This window comes from Vidua chalybeata, chromosome 20 (genome assembly GCF_026979565.1).
Source record: "Vidua chalybeata isolate OUT-0048 chromosome 20, bVidCha1 merged haplotype, whole genome shotgun sequence".
Classification (NCBI taxonomy): Eukaryota; Metazoa; Chordata; class Aves; order Passeriformes; family Viduidae; genus Vidua; species Vidua chalybeata.
Genome location: NC_071549.1, coordinates 3,347,179 through 3,364,441, shown reverse-complemented (window position 1 = coordinate 3,364,441; position 17,263 = coordinate 3,347,179). Strand labels below are relative to the sequence as shown.

The window sequence follows — 17,263 nt, the reverse complement described above, 5'->3', positions numbered from 1 at the left end:
CCTGGCAACCCCTCAGTCCTGCTGGGCTGGCCACCACCCCACTTCATGGGGGAGAACCTGGGGATGCTTTGGGAAGCTGCCAAGCCAGGTGAGCCCCTGCTCTGGGGAACTTCCTGCCACCCTGCAGCTTGTCTGTCCAGTTTTCCAGTTTGGAACATGCACTAGCTGGCCCCAGGTGGGTGGCTGGACACCCCAGCTGTGGTAACTCTGGCAGAGGGTGTCTGTGCACCCTGGTGCACCCTGTATCCCTGGGGATTGAGGGGTATCTGCCTGCCCACTGCCACCGACAGCTCCAGGCCCTCCACAGGCCAGCCGGGACTGGGGAAAAGGTTCTGCACAGGGCAGCAGGGACATTGGCTCACAGGCAGGGTGACCCCCCCCTGCCCCTCCTGCCTGCACAGTGGCTCTCCCTGCCCTGCAGGATGAAGTCAAGGAGGGTAAAGGTGCTCCCACTCACCCTGGGGAGGAGGAAAGGTTGCCACTGGGTGTGCACCTGCATTTATTTCTGCTGGGCCAGGCAGCAGCCTGGGCCCAGCCCAGCCCCTCTGCCAGCTGCTAGAGCCAGAGCTGGGCAGGGAGCTGGGGGTGCCCCTCATCCATGGCTCTGTGAAAGCCAGGCTGGATAAGGAGCAGCCCCCAGCCCAGGAGAGCCAGAGCAGCTGGGAGAAGAGGGGTGCCCCCCACTCCCCGGGGAATCCCATGAGCCACAACCCCCAGGCAATGGGGTGCAAAAGGGGTACAAACCTGGAGTAGGACCAGCCAGGAAGGGGGTGCCAGTGTGCCCCAGCTGAGGCCCCCGGAGCAGCCACCGGGGCTGCTGAGGGAGGTCTATTAACAATTAACTCTATTAACCGAGGAGTGGCCGCAGGGGATGCTGCTGAAGGGAGGGGGAGCTGCCCCCGTCCTCGGGTGCTGCCAACCGTAGCAGCCCTTCCCTGGGAGGGCAGAGCCACCAGCAGCAGGACTGGGGTGCAGAGTTCTGCCCACACAGGTGAGGGCTGGGACTGTCCCCTCACCCCCATCCCTGCCAAGCCAGCCCCTTTTGGGGGGTGGAGGCTGATGGCCACCCCTTACTGCTGCTCAGGACTCCCCCAGCCCGCAGCTCCCTGTTGCTGCCCCTCATGTCCCCAGCCCAGCTGGCACAAAGATCTGCCAGCAGCCAGGTTTCCTTTCCAAAGAGCAGGCCAGCTACTGCAGGAGGAGACCCTGATGAGGCACTGAGACCCTGCATTCCCAGGCTGAAGCACCCACCAGCTGAGGGGGGCAGCTCAGCACCCCAAACCTGCAGTTATGGGGACATCAGCCCATGAAAAGGGGCTGGGGTAGGAGTGTACGGAGCCATCAGGCTCCATCCAGCTTGTTTAAGTTTCACTGTGGAGCTTAGATTTCCTTAGTTCCAGTCACAGCATCAAATTCACAAGTGGCTGTTAACTACTCAGATTTTGGTGCTTCCCTTTGATGTCTCCTGTCAGTGATTTAAGGGTGGGAATGAGCAACAGCAAAATAACCCCTGGGGTGAAGGTGCAGGGTAGAGCAGTCCAGGCCTGGCTGGGTGGGCATGGGATGATGGCTGAGGCCCCACCACCCACTCACCCTCGGGCAGTTCCTTTTGGTGACACACAGCTGGCAAAACCTGGTGCCAGGGGTAAGAGAGAGGAGGACAAGCATGCAACATGAATACAATACATCACTTGCAGGCAAGTGAAATGTGGAGCCACAGGGCAAGGAAGTGAGGGGTAGGATGTGCTAGAATATGTGTAAAAACGGCCCCAGGGGGCTGGAGACTGAGGAGGAAGAAATCCCTGCTGCGACCATCACACTCCTCCCAGCAAAGGCCTCGGGATGCTCATGGTGAAGTCCCCAGCTGAAACTGCCACCTCACCCTGCCCCTGAGGGCACAGGCCACGAGGGGCTGTGGAAAGCTCAGCTGCTGCTGCAGTCTGTGTTCTAGGGACTGGATACATCCTCAAAGCAGGAAAAGGACCTGGGAGTAGAAGCTGTTCCCTGCTGTGACCCCTGCTGATTGCTGCCTTGCCCCAGCTGCAGGAGGGGGGGCTCCTGTTCTCACAGGAACACCCCCCTGTGTGTCATCGTCCCCAAGGATGCATCCTGGTTCCTGAGATGTAAAGGCCACAGGGAATTACTGAGCTTTATCCTCTGCTCATCTTCCAGTCCTGTACAGCTCACAGCCCCTGCCACCATCCACCCCTGGCATCCACACAGGCTGTGCTCACCTGCCTAAAGGAGAGCAGCATGAAACCCACTTGCTCCTGGCACCTCTCCATCAAGGAAACAGCTGGGGAACAGGAAGAATACAATGACACTGTTGACACAAGGAGAAAAAGGGGCAGGACAGTGGTATGCTGGGAGCTGGTAGGCAGTCGGTGCATTTGGCCCAGCTCCAGCCACTTGCTGCCCAAGCTCCTGAAATCCTTCCCAGAGCAGAGGAGCAGTCAGGCCTGACGAGAGTAAAGGTGACACTGGAGAGTTTTAGGGCACCCTCCTCTGTCCATGCAGCAGGTGAGTGCAGAGCACAGGGGATGTCACCAGGGCACAGCCACCCCTGGGTGTCAGGCAGCACAGAACAGGACCTCCAGCAGCAGCAGGGATGGCCATGGTGGCCCAGAGGCCACCCTGCCCTGCTGTCTGCAGGCTGCCTGCCCACCCCTTCCCAGCAAGGCAAACAGAACTCCCCTCCCTGCCCTCTTCTTCACTGGCTGAAGTCAGGGTGTGAAACACCTGCCTGTCCCTCACCCCTGTTTTCCAGCAACTGCATGGAATATTTACTACCCAGGCCCACCAAAAGAAAGATGTGTCATTTTGTCACCAATTTATGGCTGGATGTCTTTAATCTTCAAGATACATCACAGAGACCTGAGGAGGAAGAGGAAGAACCAGCAGCAGGAACTGCCAAACCTCCTGTTTGGGTGGGAGCTAGAAGAGTGCTCCCTAGTGCCATGGACATGGCTGGCTTTTCCAGCCTGGAAAGTAGAGTTTCCTGCCAAATTCTGCCCAAAAAGCTACCTCTGATCTTTGGATTGATTTGCTTTACAGAATGAAGATGAGCATGAAAATGCATCAGCAGGTGCCAGAGCCACAGCTGCAGTTTCCCTCTGCAGCCAGGGCACACCAGGCTCCTGTGTCTGCCACAATGACATCCAGTGCTGTGATCCCAGGTGAAGGGATAGACTGGCACCCAGTGAGGATCCTGGAAAGCTCACTCTGCCCTGGGCTGAGCTTAGTCCAAGCACGCAGCAGCCTCTGGCGTGCAGCTGGAGGTGGCACAAGGCTTCTGAGAGCAGGCAGAGAGCAATCCTGCACAGCCAGCAGGCACAGTGGTCCCTGCTGTGCCACTGCCTCAGGCTCTGAGCAGGATCACAGAAATCCACAGTGGAAAACACAGGGCATTCACTTGTAACATTCCTGTGCTGGGACAAAACACAACCCAGGGTCTGGGTGATGAGGGAACGAGGGTTGGGCTCCTGCTCACCCCACTGACAGCAAACCCACTGTCCCACACAGTCTTTAGCATGCTCAGGCCACTGCCATGAAGCTTCTCTCTCTCAGCTCAGGTAGCAGCAGCACAGCACAGGTGAACCTTCACCCAAGGACAGAGAAAAGGTTCTGAGAAATACAATCTTTAGTCCTTAAAACACTTCAGCATTTAAATAGGCAAATACTCTTGTGCAAATGATGCTCAGACATGTGTAAAACAGAGAACAGCACTTGGTGCTCACAGGTGCACCACAGCCAAAACCCTCAGAGGGAGGGGCTTGTCTGAAGTTCCTGGCAGGCCCTAGACAGGACAGAGGACTTCAGACACCAAAGTGCTTTCGCACACCTCCAGGCAATGCCACACCCTGACCAGGGCATAAGCCACCGTGGGCTCGGGTTTAATTTCTCAAGTCTGGCTCTAAGACTCCTGTACCTGCCATTCTGAGCAGGCTGATGCAGCTGGGATGTCAGGAGCTCCCCAGAGATGTTGTACCAGCACAGCTCTGGGACCAGCAGAAACCAGAGTCACCAGTGAGTGCAGCCCTGAACACACAGAGCACACAGAACCTCTGACAGCCTTTAATCCCTGCAGGCACACCAAGGTGACACAGCTGTGCCACAGGAGGGGACACATGCCAGTCCAGAGTGCAGCAACTGTGCTCACTTGTCAGGCACTGTGCAGGTGGTACTGGCTGACGGGGCACATCCAGAGCTCCTGCACCACCTCTGCAAGGTCACACTCGGTGGCACAGCACGGCCTGGCCCAGGCTGTGCCCACAGAGGGTATCCAGAAGTCACACCCTGCGCCAGCCAGGGGCACTGTGTGTCTGAAGGTCACGCCGGCACAGGGGCCAGCTCACAGCCCATGAAGCCTGCTGGTCGTTTCCTGTCCCTGAAGGTCACGCTGGCAGAGTGCAATGTCGCAGGCACGCCCCCAGCCCGCTGCCAGGCCCCAGGTGACCCTGTGCAGCTGCGGGGCACCCCGGGGGCTGCCCAGCCCCGCCACGGCCCCGCCGTCACTTGAGGCCGTAGAGGAGAGCAACCCCCAGGAAGAAGAGGAGCCCGATGGAGAGATCGGAGAGGATCCGAAGGCGTCCCTGTGCCGCGGACTCCTCCCGCCGGAGGCGCAGCTGCTCCCGCCGCGCCCGCTGCAGCTGCTCCCGCAGCAGCTGCTCCCCGTAGTGCGCGCGGTAGAAGGCGTCGAAGTCGAAGGGTGTCGGGACGGGCCCCGAGCGGGCGGCGGGGGCGCGGGGCGGCGGCGAGGCCGCGGCAGGAGGGCGGCCCGGGGGCCGGGGCGCGTCGCGCAGCTCCTCGGCGCTCAGCAGCCCGCGGTCGTACTTGCGGCGCAGCGCGGCGCTGCCGAGCACCCGGTAAGCCTCGCTGACGGCGGCGAAGCGCGCGGCCGCGGCCGCGCTGCCGGCGTTGCGGTCGGGGTGGTACCGGAACGACTGCTCGTAGTACGCCGTCTTGATCTGCGCCGCCGTCGCCGTGGACGGGACCCCCAGCACCTCGTAGAGGTCGCGGCGCGGCCGCGGGGCTCCAGCACCGCCCGTCTGCGCGGCCCGGGACGGCGGCGGGGCGCAGCCGGGCCGCGGGGCCGCGGGGAGGAGCCGCCGCAGCCGCCCGAGCATGGCCGGCTCCGGGGCGGCCTCAGCGCCCGCCCGCCCTGCTGCGCGCCGGGCCGCGCGAAAGTGACGCAACGGACACCCGGCCGGGTCGCCGGGCAGTGACGTCACGCAGGCGCAGCATGGCGGGCAGCGGCCGCCGGCCCGAGCACCGCGGGCCGCCCGAGCTGGTGAGCGGCGACGGAGGAGAGCGGGCTCCGCTGGGGAACCGGGCTCCGCTGGGGGGGAACCGGGCTCCGCTGGGGGGAACCGGGCTCCGCTGTGGGGAACCGAGCTCCGCTGGGGTACCGGGCTCCGCTGGGGGGAACCGGGCTCCGCTGTGGGGGTACCGGGCTCCGCTGGGGGGAACCGGGCTCCGCTGTGGGGGTACCGGGCTCCGCTGGGGGGAACCGAGCTCCGCTGGGGGGAACCGGGCTCCGCTGGGGGTACCGGGCTCCGCTGGGGGCCGGGCCTCACGGCGCCCGCCGCTCTCTCGTTACAGTTCTACGATGAGGCCGAGGCGCGGAAGTACACGCAGAAGTACGGCGGGAGCATCGCTGCGGGACGGGCGCGGGCTGTGTTGGGGTGGGGAGGGGTCTCGGCATGGGGCGGGCAGCGGGGGGACCCAGCGGGGGTGGGGGGTTGGTCCTGGATCCCGCCGGGACTGGCGGGGACCCTGCCGTGAGAGCTGGGGGCCCGGCCCCGGCGGGGAGCGGGGCTGGGATCCTGCCGGGAGCCGAGGGGTCTCCGGTCCTGACGGGAGCGCGCAGTGCGGGGGTTGTCGCCCGTCGCCCACGCTCTGCCGTGCCTCAGCTCCCGCATGGTGGAGATCCAGTCACAGATGTCGGAGCGCGCCGTGGAGCTGCTGGGGCTGCCCGAGGACCGTGCGTGCCTCCTCCTGGACGTGGGGTGAGCGGGGCTCTGCTGCTTCGTGTCATATCTGGGGCCGGAGGGGTGCGCGGGGCAAGGGGGTGGCCAGGTCCCACAGCAGCAGTGTCTTCTGTGGGCTGCAGAAGAGGGACAGGCTGCTGTAAGGTTGGGGTGTGTGGCCAGCACAGCCTCAGACCAGCCCCGTGAGCCCAGCACTGCCCCCTTCCTCCCTCTAGCTGCGGCTCAGGGCTGAGTGGGGATTACATCTCTGAGGAGGGTCACTACTGGATTGGCATGGACATCAGCCCTGCCATGCTGGGTGAGCACAACCTCCCCTGAGTAGACCCTCGGAGGCCCCAAGGGTGGCAGCTGCTTGCCTGAGCTGTGCTGTGTTCTGTGCAGATGTGGCCCTGGAGAGGGAGGTGGAAGGAGACCTTCTCCTGGCAGATGTGGGTCATGGCATTCCCTTCAGGCCTGGCATGTTTGATGGCTGTATCAGGTGAGTCTGTGTGGCTGAGCTCTCCTGACACCCCCAGAGCTGCACAGCACCCATGGTGCACACCTGATCAGTCACAGGTGAGAGGCACTGGCATTGTCAGCCACTCTCTTTGCTCTGTGCAGCTTGGCTCCATCACTCCAGGACAAACCTCCAAAATTCTGCATGTTAGAAGCAGCTTGTGACAGCTGTTTCCCAATGCTTGTCCTTTTGTGCTGGTGAGCTGGGAATTTTGTTGAAGGAAAGAAAGTAAAACTGGGGATATTGTCAGGGTGGCTGAGACTTGCTCAGAGGAGGAGAACAAAATAGAAGGGACACAGCTTAGAAAAGTCAGTCCCTGGATCAAGGTTTGATGCTTGGCTTTGGGATGAAGGGGACAGGAGGACTTACCTACTTAGAGAACAGCTGGGAAGAAGCAAGGGCTGTCCATTGCTGAGCCAAAAGCTCTGTTTTAGATTGCTCCTTGGGAAAACCTGCTTGGCCAGGCAAGGGACACAGATGAGCTCTGTGTCCCTCAGAGTTCCTCAGAAACTCTAATGATTGGACCAGGAGTAAGGGGTTCAAGCTGAAAGGGGGGAAATTCAGGTGAGATACAGAGAAGAAATTCTTCCCTGTGAGGGTGGGGAGGCCCTAGCACAGGGTGCCCAGAGCAGCTGTGGCTGCCCACAGCAAGGGCTGGAACAAGCTGAGCTTTAAGGTCCCTTCCAACCCAAAGCATTCTGTCATTTTAGGATTTGAGCACTTGGACTAGAGGGGATGCTTGGTGGTGCTTTTGTCCTTTAACTTATGCACCTTGTTACGTTTTGGCTTAGTGAGCCTCCAGAGGGGTTTGTGTAGCTGTGAAACAGAAGGCAAAACAACACAGAGGAAATTATTTAATTTACCTGAGGCCCAGCACATGTCTAGTGCAGGAATTCAGCTCAAAGGGAGGTGGCAAGCTCTGTGAAGGAACCAATGACTCTGTCCTGAGGGTCTTCTTTTCCTTCTCAGTATTTCTGCAGTGCAGTGGCTCTGTAATGCTGACAAGAAGTCACACAGCCCCCCCAAACGCCTCTACAGATTCTTCTCCACTCTTTACACTGCCCTGGTAAGTGCCACCCTCTACCTGCCAAGTCTCTGCTGCTCTCATGTCCTTGCTTTTTAGCAAGGTACTTCAAGTCAGGTTGTTTTCAGTAAATGCTGCTCTGAAGCAGGACTGGCAGGAGCAGCCACTGCCTGCCTTGCCTGGTGCTGCTTCTCATCAAGGTTGGATTTGATGGTCTTGGTGGTCTTTTCCAAACTTAACAGTTCATGTTTCTGGGATACCTGGTGTTCCCTCTGTGCCTCACTGGCTCTGTGGGCTGAGCAGCTCTCCTGGGAGCTTTGTCCTGGAGTTTTGGGGAGGAGGGAGCTCGTGTCCTGGGCTGGGCTGGGGTGGCCCAGAGGGGTTACCTGCACTGGGACAGGTGTTTGATCAGCTCTGTTTCCTGCAGGCCCGAGGATCCCGAGCTGTGCTGCAGTTGTACCCTGAGAGCTCAGAGCAGGTACGGCCCATCAGTCAGCTGGAGGGGGTACAGGCAGAGCAAGAATTTACTGTTTGGGGCTCTGAATGCATCATGTTCTTCCACTTCATGGCAGTGTCTCTGTCCTGCCTGCCACTTCTAAAGCTCTTCAGGAGCCTCAAAAAATAACCTGTAAGGAGGATACCTTGTACAGGATCTGTTGTTTCAGGGATTGTTTTGGGCTGAGCCGTAAAATTGAAGTGGTGGGACAGGTTGTGAGTGTGGGTTTGAAGACTGGCTTAACTCAGGGCTGGAAAATCCAGCCCAGTATCCCTCTCCTGGAGAGTCTACTGTGCCAGCTAACCCAGGCTAGACTGAGGAGCAGGGAGAACCAACAAAGGCAGGGAATTGGTGCCTGGATGGGACTGCAGAACCAGGAGATAGGTGCAAGAGCTTAGCAGGAGGAAGAGCAGTCCCTCTTGGGAATGCCCAGTCAGGTGTTGTACTCCCAGAGAGAGTCCTCTTGGGCTTTCCTGGGGGATGACTGCTAATTAACTTTGCACCTGCTGCTTTTCCCAGCTGGAGCTCATCACAGCCCAAGCCATGAGAGCTGGATTTACAGGGGGAATGGTGGTGGATTACCCCAACAGTGCCAAAGCCAAGAAGTGAGTCCTGGATCTCTGTGTGTGTTTGGGTGAAGCCTGGGTTTAGCAGTTATTTTTTTTTTTTTTTTAATTTTTCCCTTCCCCTGAGCTGTTCTGTCTCCCATTATACAGTTCTGGACAGAGGTTAAAGCTTAGATCTGACTCTGTTATAAACCATCTCAGTCTTGCTTGGGGACTGAGACTTGCATTCTGAATCCCACGTTCATGCTCCTTATTCTTGTTCTTTCAGGTTCTTCCTCTGTCTCTTTGTTGGGACATCTGGCACATTACCAAAGGTGAGGGCCTCCATGAGGCAGCAGAGCTGCTGTCCTGGATGATGTGGAGGAGCTGTGGGCAGTGTGGGAGCCAAACAGCTCTGTGTGCAGATGTGACTTCATTTGTACATGTTCTGCCAGTCACCAAGCCCTGCTCTCATAGAATCATAGACTGGTTTGGGTTGGAAGGGACCTTACCACTCATCTTGTTCCACTCCCTGCCATGGGCAGGGACACCTTCCACTATCCCAGACTGCTCCAAGCCCTGTCCAGCCTGGCCTTGGGCACTGCCAGGGATCCAGGGGCAGCCATAGCTGCTCTGGGCACCCTGTGCCAGGGCCTCCCCACCCTCATAGGGAAGAATTTCTTTCCATATCCAATCTAACCCTTCCCTCCTTAAAGCTGTTCTTCTGACATCTGCCTTTTTTTGCCACAATTTCTGGAAGACCAGTTTGTTCCTGCTCTGGTCCTTCCCCTTGCAGTTCCCTGCATTCCCCTTAGATTTGATGGGCTGTGCCTGGTCCAGAGGAGAACACAACTTCCCAATTTTGCTTTCCAGGGCCTTGGTACCGAATGTGCCAGTGAAGAGCTGCACCAGGCAAAGTTCACCAATGAGAGGTATCGTGTGGGGGTGAGGCTGCAGATCCTCCCCAACAAGGAGCCTCCTTTGGGGGCTGAGCTTTACTGGGGATCACACTGCTGCTGTGTGAGAAGCAATGGGAGGGAAAGGACAGGGAGGACTCAAAGCAGCCCAGGAGAGAACTGCTTTATCTTTCCAAGGGCCTGGACACAGGGAACATAACTAGTTAGTTCCCAGGACTCTTCCATGGGGCTGTAGGTGCTTACCCTAGAGCTGTAGCTGAGCAGTCAATCAGATGTGCTTTCTGCCCAGCACTGGGCTCTCCAGCTGGCAGTGGTGTGGGAGAGGGAATGTTTACAGGGCTCATGATGGAGCCATGGAGGCAGGCTGCAGTGCCTGAGTCCTGGCATTCCTTTTTTATCCTGTCCAGGTCTTCTTAGCTGTGGCCTGGGGGTTTCTGCTGCTGGCCCTGTCTCTTCCCACAGCAGTGGTGCAGGGAGGAGCCCCTCTTGCAGCCATTGGGAGAGACAAAACAAAAACCAGAGGAAAGTTGTCGTGGCTGCCAGGAGCTTGTGGCTGCCATGTTTTCCTGCCTCTTACATTGCTGTTACCTGCTCACTTAGTCTAAGGGGTATCTGGTCTTGGAGGGCAGTAGCAGAGCTGGGAATGTTGTAGGAAGCCTGACTTTGTCTGCCTTGTTTGGAGTAGAGCAGACAAGGGGATGGTGGTTGTGCATGAGCCTGTAATGCCCTGAGATCCCAAAGAGCAGCATGCTGCTGGTGTGACATGGGTTATGGCCTGGGGGTGTGCTGGACTGCTGGATTTCATAGGTCAGGATACCTCAGCTCCAAGCCAGAACTGGAATCGACCTCCTCCTCCAGTGTGTCTGCAGTTTGGCCACCTACCCCAGTGCTGGCTGAGCCTGTTGCCCAGGGTGGTTGGGAGGGAAACTCACTACTTCTGTGACCCAGTTCTGAGTGACAATCCTCTGGGGCAGAGGAATGTTGCCCCCACGCCTCAGTTTCTCTCCAGCTGCTGTCCACTTTCCCCACAGGACACGGTTCAGAAATGCCAAGGGCAAGTCTGTGAAGAAAAGCCGGGACTGGATCCTGGAGAAGAAGGAGCGTAGGCGACGCCAGGGCAAGTGAGTCCAGCTGAGTCCTGCCTCAGAGGCTGGGCTGGCCTGCTGTCACCTGTCCAACCTCCTGCCACAAACCCGCTCCCTTCCCCTCCCGAAGGGACCTGCAGGTGGTGCTGAGCAGTTCCCTGCTTTTCCCACAGGGAGGTGCGAGCAGACACAAAATACACGGGGCGGAAGCGCCGTCCTCGCTTCTGAACTGCTCTGGACACTGCTGGCACGCAAGGTGGCATGTGGGTGTCTCCAGAGAGCCTCCTGTGGATGGCACAGATGGCATCCCATGCCTGGGGACTTGCTGGGACTGCTCATTGTGGCTCTTAAAGGTACAAACTGGCTCAGGTACTGCCAAACAGCAAAGCTTCCAGGCCTGTTTCCCTGGTGAAGGTGCAGACAGTGCTCTGGCACTGCTGCTGGGCAGTGCTCTACAGTGCCATCACTTATCTTCCCGAGTGTAGTGAGCCAGCTGAGCTCCAGGTAAGCCAGGATGTGATATCCAGTTCCTCACTAAAGAGTCAAAGAGTTGAAGTGTTTGCTGGTGTCCTGCGTCCTGCCCTTGGTGCTGGGAGTACTGAGGTGGGAAGATGGTACCAAGTTCCCTGTCAGCTTCCCCTCTGCCTGCAGAGGATCCACACGAGATCCATGAGGACAAAGTTGCTGCTGGCACAAGTGTTACTCCAGTAGCCATTTACTCCTGTTGGTGCTTGGCACCAAGCCCACCCTGTTTGCTTTAGTGCTTCCAAGGTGACTGGGCCCCCCATCACCTCTTCCCTTCCCTTGAAACAAGGAGAGGTGCCACCCGGAGCTTTACAGTTACAAATGTTTATTCTACATAAAAATTCCACAAAATGGGAAGCTGTTTTGCACCCAAAGCCTTGGGAGAAGAAAGGAATGCTAGCAGGAAGGAAAAGAGGGAAGGAGAAGAGAGGCAACATACAGTGTCATCCAGCCCAGTGAGACAGAGCAAGCCAGGGTCAAGATCCACATAGAAAACAAGGACACTTAGCTCACAGTACAGCAACAGTAGAACTCCACGGGGGGCTTGGAAAGCCTTCAAGTACATTAATTACAAAAAAACCCCAATCCCCAGTTCGAGTGCAAGCTGTGCGTGCCCCACACTGCTCATGGAATACTGCATCAACACGCTCCCGGCATGGGGAGGGCGGGTGGCACTTGGAACAGAGGTGGTGGAACCCAAAGGACAAGCAGGTGCAGGTTGGGGGCTGGAAAGAAAAGGTGAAACATCTTCCCAAAGCACATCCACACTGGTGATTTGGTCTGTACATGCAACGACAGGTAGGTGAAAAGGAACTCAATGGGGCTTCCCGTAGTGCAGGGGTAATTATTGCACCAAAACACCCTCCCCTCACAGCGAGGACAGTGTGAGCCTGCCTGTGGGGCAGCAGTGGCAGCCTGCTCCTCATCTCCCTTGCTTTGGAGCCCAGCACTGCTGCTGCCCCCAGGATCCCAGCAGAGTGCCAGCGGCCCTGACTGGCCCCATCTGACTTCTGCTGCTGTGGGGGCTGCTGGCAGTGGTGGTGCCAACAAGAAGCAAGGGCCAAGAATTCCCCCTGGGGCAGTTCCTGGCCTTGTGCCTTGGCAGGGGTGCCACAGCCCTGATGTCAGGTGAGCTTGTGCCACTAAAGCCGTTGCCTGGAAGAAAAAAAAGTCACCTTGTGCTAGCAGTTGGCATGGCTGCAGGGCAGGAGCATGGCTGCAGGCAGCAGCCTGGGAGGAGGGCTTTCCTGCCTGCCCAGTGTTATTGCTTCCTGGAGGGGCCCTGGGGCTCTTGCTGGCCTGGCAGAGTAAGCATGGACGGCAGTGGCAGGGAGCTGCTGAGGGACAGAAGCATGGCCACTCCCTTTTCCTGCAGCCAGAGGTGTCCCCCTGGAGCAGAGACCCTGCCCTTGCCTGCCTCCTAGCCCTGCCTGCGTGGTCCTGGTGCCCCAAGCCCTTCAGTGCACACAGGCTGCAGTGCTGGAGCTCACATCAGTGGTGTGGGACTGTGAAAGAAGGGGGCTCTGGTCTGGGATGTTCCCATGGCTGCACCCCGAGGGCTTTGACTGGGCAGTGTGGGGAACCAGGCTGGAGCCACTTCCCAAGGGCAGCTGCATGCAGCAAGGGGCCGGCTGGGGGGACCTCGGGTAACAGTGGCAGAAAAGCCATGTTAGGGCTGCTGCTGGGCAGGGCTGGCCCTGGGGCAGGCAGCACTCTGTGGCAGCAGCCACTGCCTTTCCCCTGCACCCAGGGGCACCACACACAGCCAGTGCCTGAGCCACAGCACCCTGCCAGCTTGTGGAGCTGCCCTGCCCTGGTGCTGGTGGGAGCTGGGAGGTGATGCTGGCCTGAAGCTGGAATACTGGCTGCCATCAAGTGTCCCTTTTCTGCTACCAGCACCTGACAGCAAGCCCCTGTCCCAGAGTGGCAGTGAGCCTAGCCTACCTTGGGACTCCTCTGTGGTGCTTTGGCATGTGCACAGGCCAGCCAGAGCCCTGGGGTCTCCAGAGGAAGGTGAGGGCAGAGCCCTGTCCCTCGCCTGAGGGAAACAGGCGATGGCACTACTGGACCCCCCTGAGCTGACAGTGAGACCCCCCACAGCAGCTGCATCTGTGTCATGGGCACAGCAGAGGGCACAGGACACCCAGGTTGTCCCACAGCACCCCACTGAGAGCAGATGCCTCACTGGATGGCTGGGCAGAAGGGCATGGTGCCAGCAGCAGCAGGGTGCCAGGAGGTGGCAAACAGGCACTGGCCTGCTCAGAATGAGACTGGATACAGGAGGAGGAAGGCTGCTACTCCTCGCTTGCAGGGGGCTGGATGCAGCAAGGGCTACTCCTGGGACCACAACAGGAGAAAGCCCAACTGCTTCTAACCCCCGGCCATGGGTATGAAAAAGCAAAGCTGGAGCAGCCCTGCTTTGCAGGTGAGTGCTGCCAGGAGCTGTGGACATCAGCAACAGCCCCAAACCCCGGCAGGCAGAGTCCAGGCCTGTGGGCAAGAGGAGCCAGGACCACCGTGTGCCAGGGCTGAGAGCACTGCGATGAGGCTGTGCTGCAGAATGAACAGCCAGTGAAATTCACTGGCCTTAGACTATCCGTGCCACCCTGCCCTGTCAGGCCAGCATCCAGGAGCAGCACTGGCCCCTACGTGCCCTATTCCTGTCCCCAGGCAACTGTGATGGCCCCAAGCCTTATTCCACACTGCTCCATCAGGCACCCACCACCTGCACGTCCAGCCTTTGGCACCCTACTGGGGTGAGGGCTCATGTAGGGAGGGGACAGCCCTGCCACGGGAGGAGTGGCAGGGATGGAGCCCCAGAGCCAGACACAGTCACTGGCCAGGCAGGGCTGGGCAGAGCACACCCCTGGGGAAGGGCCCCAAAGAGAAGCAGCCCAAGGGAAGGTGTTTGCAAGCACAGATGCGGCTGACAGACATGAGAGTTCGAGGTGATGGGCAAGCTGGGGAGGTTGACTGGGCACGGTACTCCCAAGGACCCCTAACACCCATCATCCCTCCCTCCTCCTGCCACTAACACAGACTGCCCATCACACCGTGAGCAGCAGTGCCCACGGGCACTTCTGTCCCCCACCTGGTCCAGCCAGCCACCCAGCCTGGAGCAGTGATGAGAGCTCGGGGTCCCCCCGGGGTCCCCCTTGCACCCATCACCATCGCCGGCCCCCCGCCTGCGCCCCGGGGCTGGAGCTCCCTCCACACAGACGCACCGCACCGCACACACAGCGTCACAAACAACCATGCATTAGAAACTGAAATGCTGCTGGGAGGCTCCAGGGCTGCGTGGGTTGCTCCGGCGTGGCTGCAGCCCCATGGCACGCGCGGCTCCATCCATCGCACACAAACAGTCCCGGGGGGTGAGTCTAGCCGAAAATGCCGCCAAAGGTGGAGGCGATGACGATGCCCAGGATCACACAGCAGATTATGATCATGATCTTCTTCTGCTCAGGTGTCCCAGCAGCGGTAGGGAGAGAGGGGAGTGGGGATGGTGAGTGTTGGGGCAGGATGGACCCAGGAGTTCAGAACAGCAGTCCATCCTGTTCCCCTTTGCCCGTGATGGGCTCTGAGCAACACCCTGGGAGCCAGAAGGGCTCTGGCAGTCCTGGGCAGGGAGGGACACCCCTGCTCCTGCCTCTGCCTTGGGCTGGCAGAGCTGAGCTGGTGGCCTTCAGGTCCCCAAGCTGATATGGGATCAGGTGTTGGGAGCACTGGCACTGTGCTCAGAGTCTGAGCTGAACCACGACCTTTCCCTATTTTGTTTTCGCAAGGGATGTGGCTCTCGCAGCATGCCTGGTCCAGGGGTCCACTTTGTCCCTTTCCCTCCCCCCAAGCAGCACCCCTACCCTATGGCTCACTGTCAGCTTACACACAGTCTGTGCTGGGAGCTCTGCCTCAGCTGTGCAACCCTCAGGACCTGGGTTGCTCCCAGTGGTGTGGGGTAACGTGGTCCCCGGGCACCTGCAAAGCTGGGGCAGCAAGGTGCCAGCCGGGCCCTGCGCCTGGGATGGAGGTGTCAGCAGTGCAGGCAGGGGCAGAGGGGCCCCGGCCAGAGCCGTGACTCACCCGTCTGGCTTTGCTCTGGTACTTCACGGCTTTTTTGGTGTCGGACACAGCCCGCTCCACGTAGTCCACCGAGTGCTCCACGTTGTACTCGATGCGGTCAATCATTTCTCCCTGCAGGAGGAGGACACAGCCCGCGCGCCCCCGCGCACGCAGACGTGAGCTCCTTCCTGCTCTGCTGCTCCCTGGCTCCGGGGGGATGCTGCCCTGGCCAGCAGCCCTGCATAGAGAGAAGCACCATCAGCTGCCTGCGGGCACTGGCTGTTCCCTGGGGTGCGGGCTCTGGACTGCATGCCCCATCCCAGAGGATCTCTGTGCACATCCCAGCAGGGAGACAAGCAAGGGTGAGGGACAAGGGAGCTCCCAGCCCAGTCCTGGCGCTGACCCGTCCAATATCTCAGGTGACATCAAAGCCACAACAGGATCTACCAGCACCACCCCACATGCTGCTGAAACAGGAGGCGTGGCAGGGAGCAAGGACAGCGCCAGCAGCACAGTGAGGGATGCCCAGGAAACCACGCACGTGCAGGGACCAGGGACCACCACTCCCATCTGCACAAGCACCACACCGAAGGCAGGAGGGTCTGGAGCAAGGCCAGCCAGGACTGAAGAGCCCTACAGGGACCCCTGCCCCACTCTGCCCCTGCTGCAGGGGTAGGCTGGGAGTGGGGGCTCTTCTGGGTGTGGGGACATGGGTGGGGGTGAGCTCCTCCAGCCTTGTTCACCTCCTTTGGCCCCATCCTGACCGAATAGGGAAACAGCCAAGTCTGCAGCAGCTGGACAGGGTTGGCAGGAGTGGGAGGTTTGAAGCCCCGTGTCCTCCTGCATGGCATGGAGGGAATTGAGGGCACAGAGCCATGGGCTCATAGCCAGCAACTCTGCAATGCCCATTTCTCAACCTAATGCTGGAGAGCACAGGGAGGACAAACCTTGGGGCTCAGGGGTTCTGAGCACTGAGCCCACCAACTGCTCCCTGTCTTGTGTAAAACTGCTGCTGCTTCCTCCTACCTGTGACATGCCAGGGCAGAGCAGAGCTGCCAGCCCTGCTGCCTGCCCGGTGCCCTTCTATTCCCAGTGCCAGCAGCTCCGAGCTTCTCACCCACAGGACAAGGATGCTGGCACTGTCCAGCCCTTAGAGCGGGGCATGGAATCATGAATTCCCCACGTACGTCCCCCACTGCAGACAGGACAGGCCACCAACACCACGGTGCCCTGGTGACCCTTGTCGTCCTGCCACTGGCCATCCCAGCGCCACACGAGCAGCAGACATGCAGGAGCAGCCATGCAGAGCAGAGCATGCAGCACCACAGGGCTCGGCCAGTGGGCCTTTACCTGCCACCGACGTCTCCTCGGGCCATGGCAGCATGGCGGGCAAGAAGGGGGGTGAGCAAAGACACAGGAGCACGTGCCTGGCTGAAGGGACTGGTGCCACGGGCTGGCAGCACAGCCGAGGGGCCACCCGAGCTCACCCACCTGGGCCCGGTGCTCCAGGGAAGATGAAGAAAACTCCCCCTGCATGGCAGCCACCCACTGCCCTCCTGAGTCCCTCACTGAGCCTCCCACCCCACACACACAGCACCCCAGCTCTGAGGTGCCAGAGCCACCCTGGGTGGCTCCGGCCCTGGAGAGCCCAGCCCAGCCCCACTGGGAGCCATGCTGGTCCTAGATGTGGTTTTTCCCTCTCAGCATCCACCAGGCAGGGGAGCACCGTTCTCCAGCCTCCCCGCCCACCACAGGGAGCCCCATCACCCTCCAAGCCCTCCAGGTGAGCCCTGGGCTGCACCTTTTCCCCACCTGGCTCTCCACCAGCATGGCCATGTCCATGAACATGTCGTGCAGCTCTCGGATGCTGTTCTCCAGTTTGATGATCTCACTGTGCCGTGTCTCAATCTCGTTCAGCGCCTGCTTGGTGATGTTTGAGTCCATGATGATCTGCAGAGACAGTAAGTCCACTGAGCACCATGCTCAGACCCAGCTCCATGCTGGGACGGGGAGCACCAAGAGAGGGATGAGCAGGAGCTACAGAGCCCCTCAACCACCCAGGCCAGGCAGTTTGCAGTTTGTTGGATCCAGACCTGGCCCCAACAGATCCTCAGGCCAGCCCTGAGCCC

General features: G+C 59.6%; 3 protein-coding genes and 1 non-coding gene across 7 annotated transcripts in view; 2 read left to right on the top strand and 2 right to left on the bottom strand.

The window, feature by feature from the left end:
- Nucleotides 1-4,511: 4,511 nt before the first annotated feature.
- Nucleotides 4,512-5,126, bottom strand: DNAJC30 (DnaJ heat shock protein family (Hsp40) member C30). Its single transcript, XM_053961639.1, has one exon. The coding sequence runs from the start codon at nt 5,124-5,126 to the stop codon at nt 4,512-4,514; it is 615 nt and encodes a 204-aa protein (XP_053817614.1).
- A 4-nt stretch (nt 5,127-5,130) lies between these two features.
- Nucleotides 5,131-11,108, top strand: BUD23 (BUD23 rRNA methyltransferase and ribosome maturation factor). 3 transcript variants are annotated; one of them, XM_053960930.1, is made up of 13 exons: nt 5,137-5,290; nt 5,602-5,639; nt 5,913-6,008; nt 6,206-6,288; nt 6,372-6,468; nt 6,591-6,683; nt 7,456-7,552; nt 7,938-7,988; nt 8,526-8,611; nt 8,841-8,886; nt 9,425-9,483; nt 10,500-10,589; nt 10,727-11,108. In XM_053960930.1, the coding sequence occupies exons 1-13, from the start codon at nt 5,243-5,245 to the stop codon at nt 10,779-10,781; spliced, it is 939 nt and encodes a 312-aa protein (XP_053816905.1). In that variant the 5' UTR covers nt 5,137-5,242; the 3' UTR covers nt 10,782-11,108. The 3 variants fall into 3 exon arrangements, with proteins under 3 accessions (XP_053816908.1, XP_053816905.1, XP_053816907.1); XM_053960933.1 differs by lacking the exon at nt 9,425-9,483 and having other exon boundaries at nt 5,131-5,290; XM_053960932.1 differs by lacking the exon at nt 6,591-6,683 and having other exon boundaries at nt 5,143-5,290.
- On the top strand, nt 9,917-10,049 carry LOC128798346 (small Cajal body-specific RNA 20). The gene has a single exon (XR_008434401.1). It is a non-coding gene; the product is annotated as a small Cajal body-specific RNA 20 (non-coding RNA).
- A 278-nt stretch (nt 11,109-11,386) lies between the features above and the next one.
- The window catches only part of STX1A (syntaxin 1A), a 72,461-nt gene continuing 66,584 nt past the window's right edge, over nt 11,387-17,263 (bottom strand). Inside the window, exons 8-10 of one of the 2 annotated variants that reach the window (XM_053960934.1) lie at nt 16,947-17,084; nt 15,156-15,266; nt 11,387-14,533 (exon numbers count right to left, since the gene is read on the bottom strand). In XM_053960934.1, the coding sequence (XP_053816909.1) occupies nt 14,456-14,533; nt 15,156-15,266; nt 16,947-17,084 (327 nt within the window). In that variant the 3' untranslated portion in view covers nt 11,387-14,455. Of the gene's footprint in view, nt 14,534-15,155; nt 15,373-16,946; nt 17,085-17,263 lie in introns of those variants that run through there. The other variant, XM_053960935.1, reaches the window with a different exon arrangement.

Bases quoted from the DNA above. Each gene is read 5' to 3' on its own strand.
- BUD23 (XM_053960930.1), top strand. From the start codon at position 5,243: ATGGCGGGCAGCGGCCGCCGGCCCGAGCACCGCGGGCCGCCCGAGCTG. The intron at 6,289-6,371 runs GTGAGCACAACC...TGTTCTGTGCAG, and splicing joins CATCAGCCCTGCCATGCTGG to ATGTGGCCCTGGAGAGGGAG. The intron at 9,484-10,499 runs GTATCGTGTGGG...CTTTCCCCACAG, and splicing joins GCAAAGTTCACCAATGAGAG to GACACGGTTCAGAAATGCCA.
- DNAJC30 (XM_053961639.1), bottom strand. From the start codon at position 5,126: ATGCTCGGGCGGCTGCGGCGGCTCCTCCCCGCGGCCCCGCGGCCCGGC.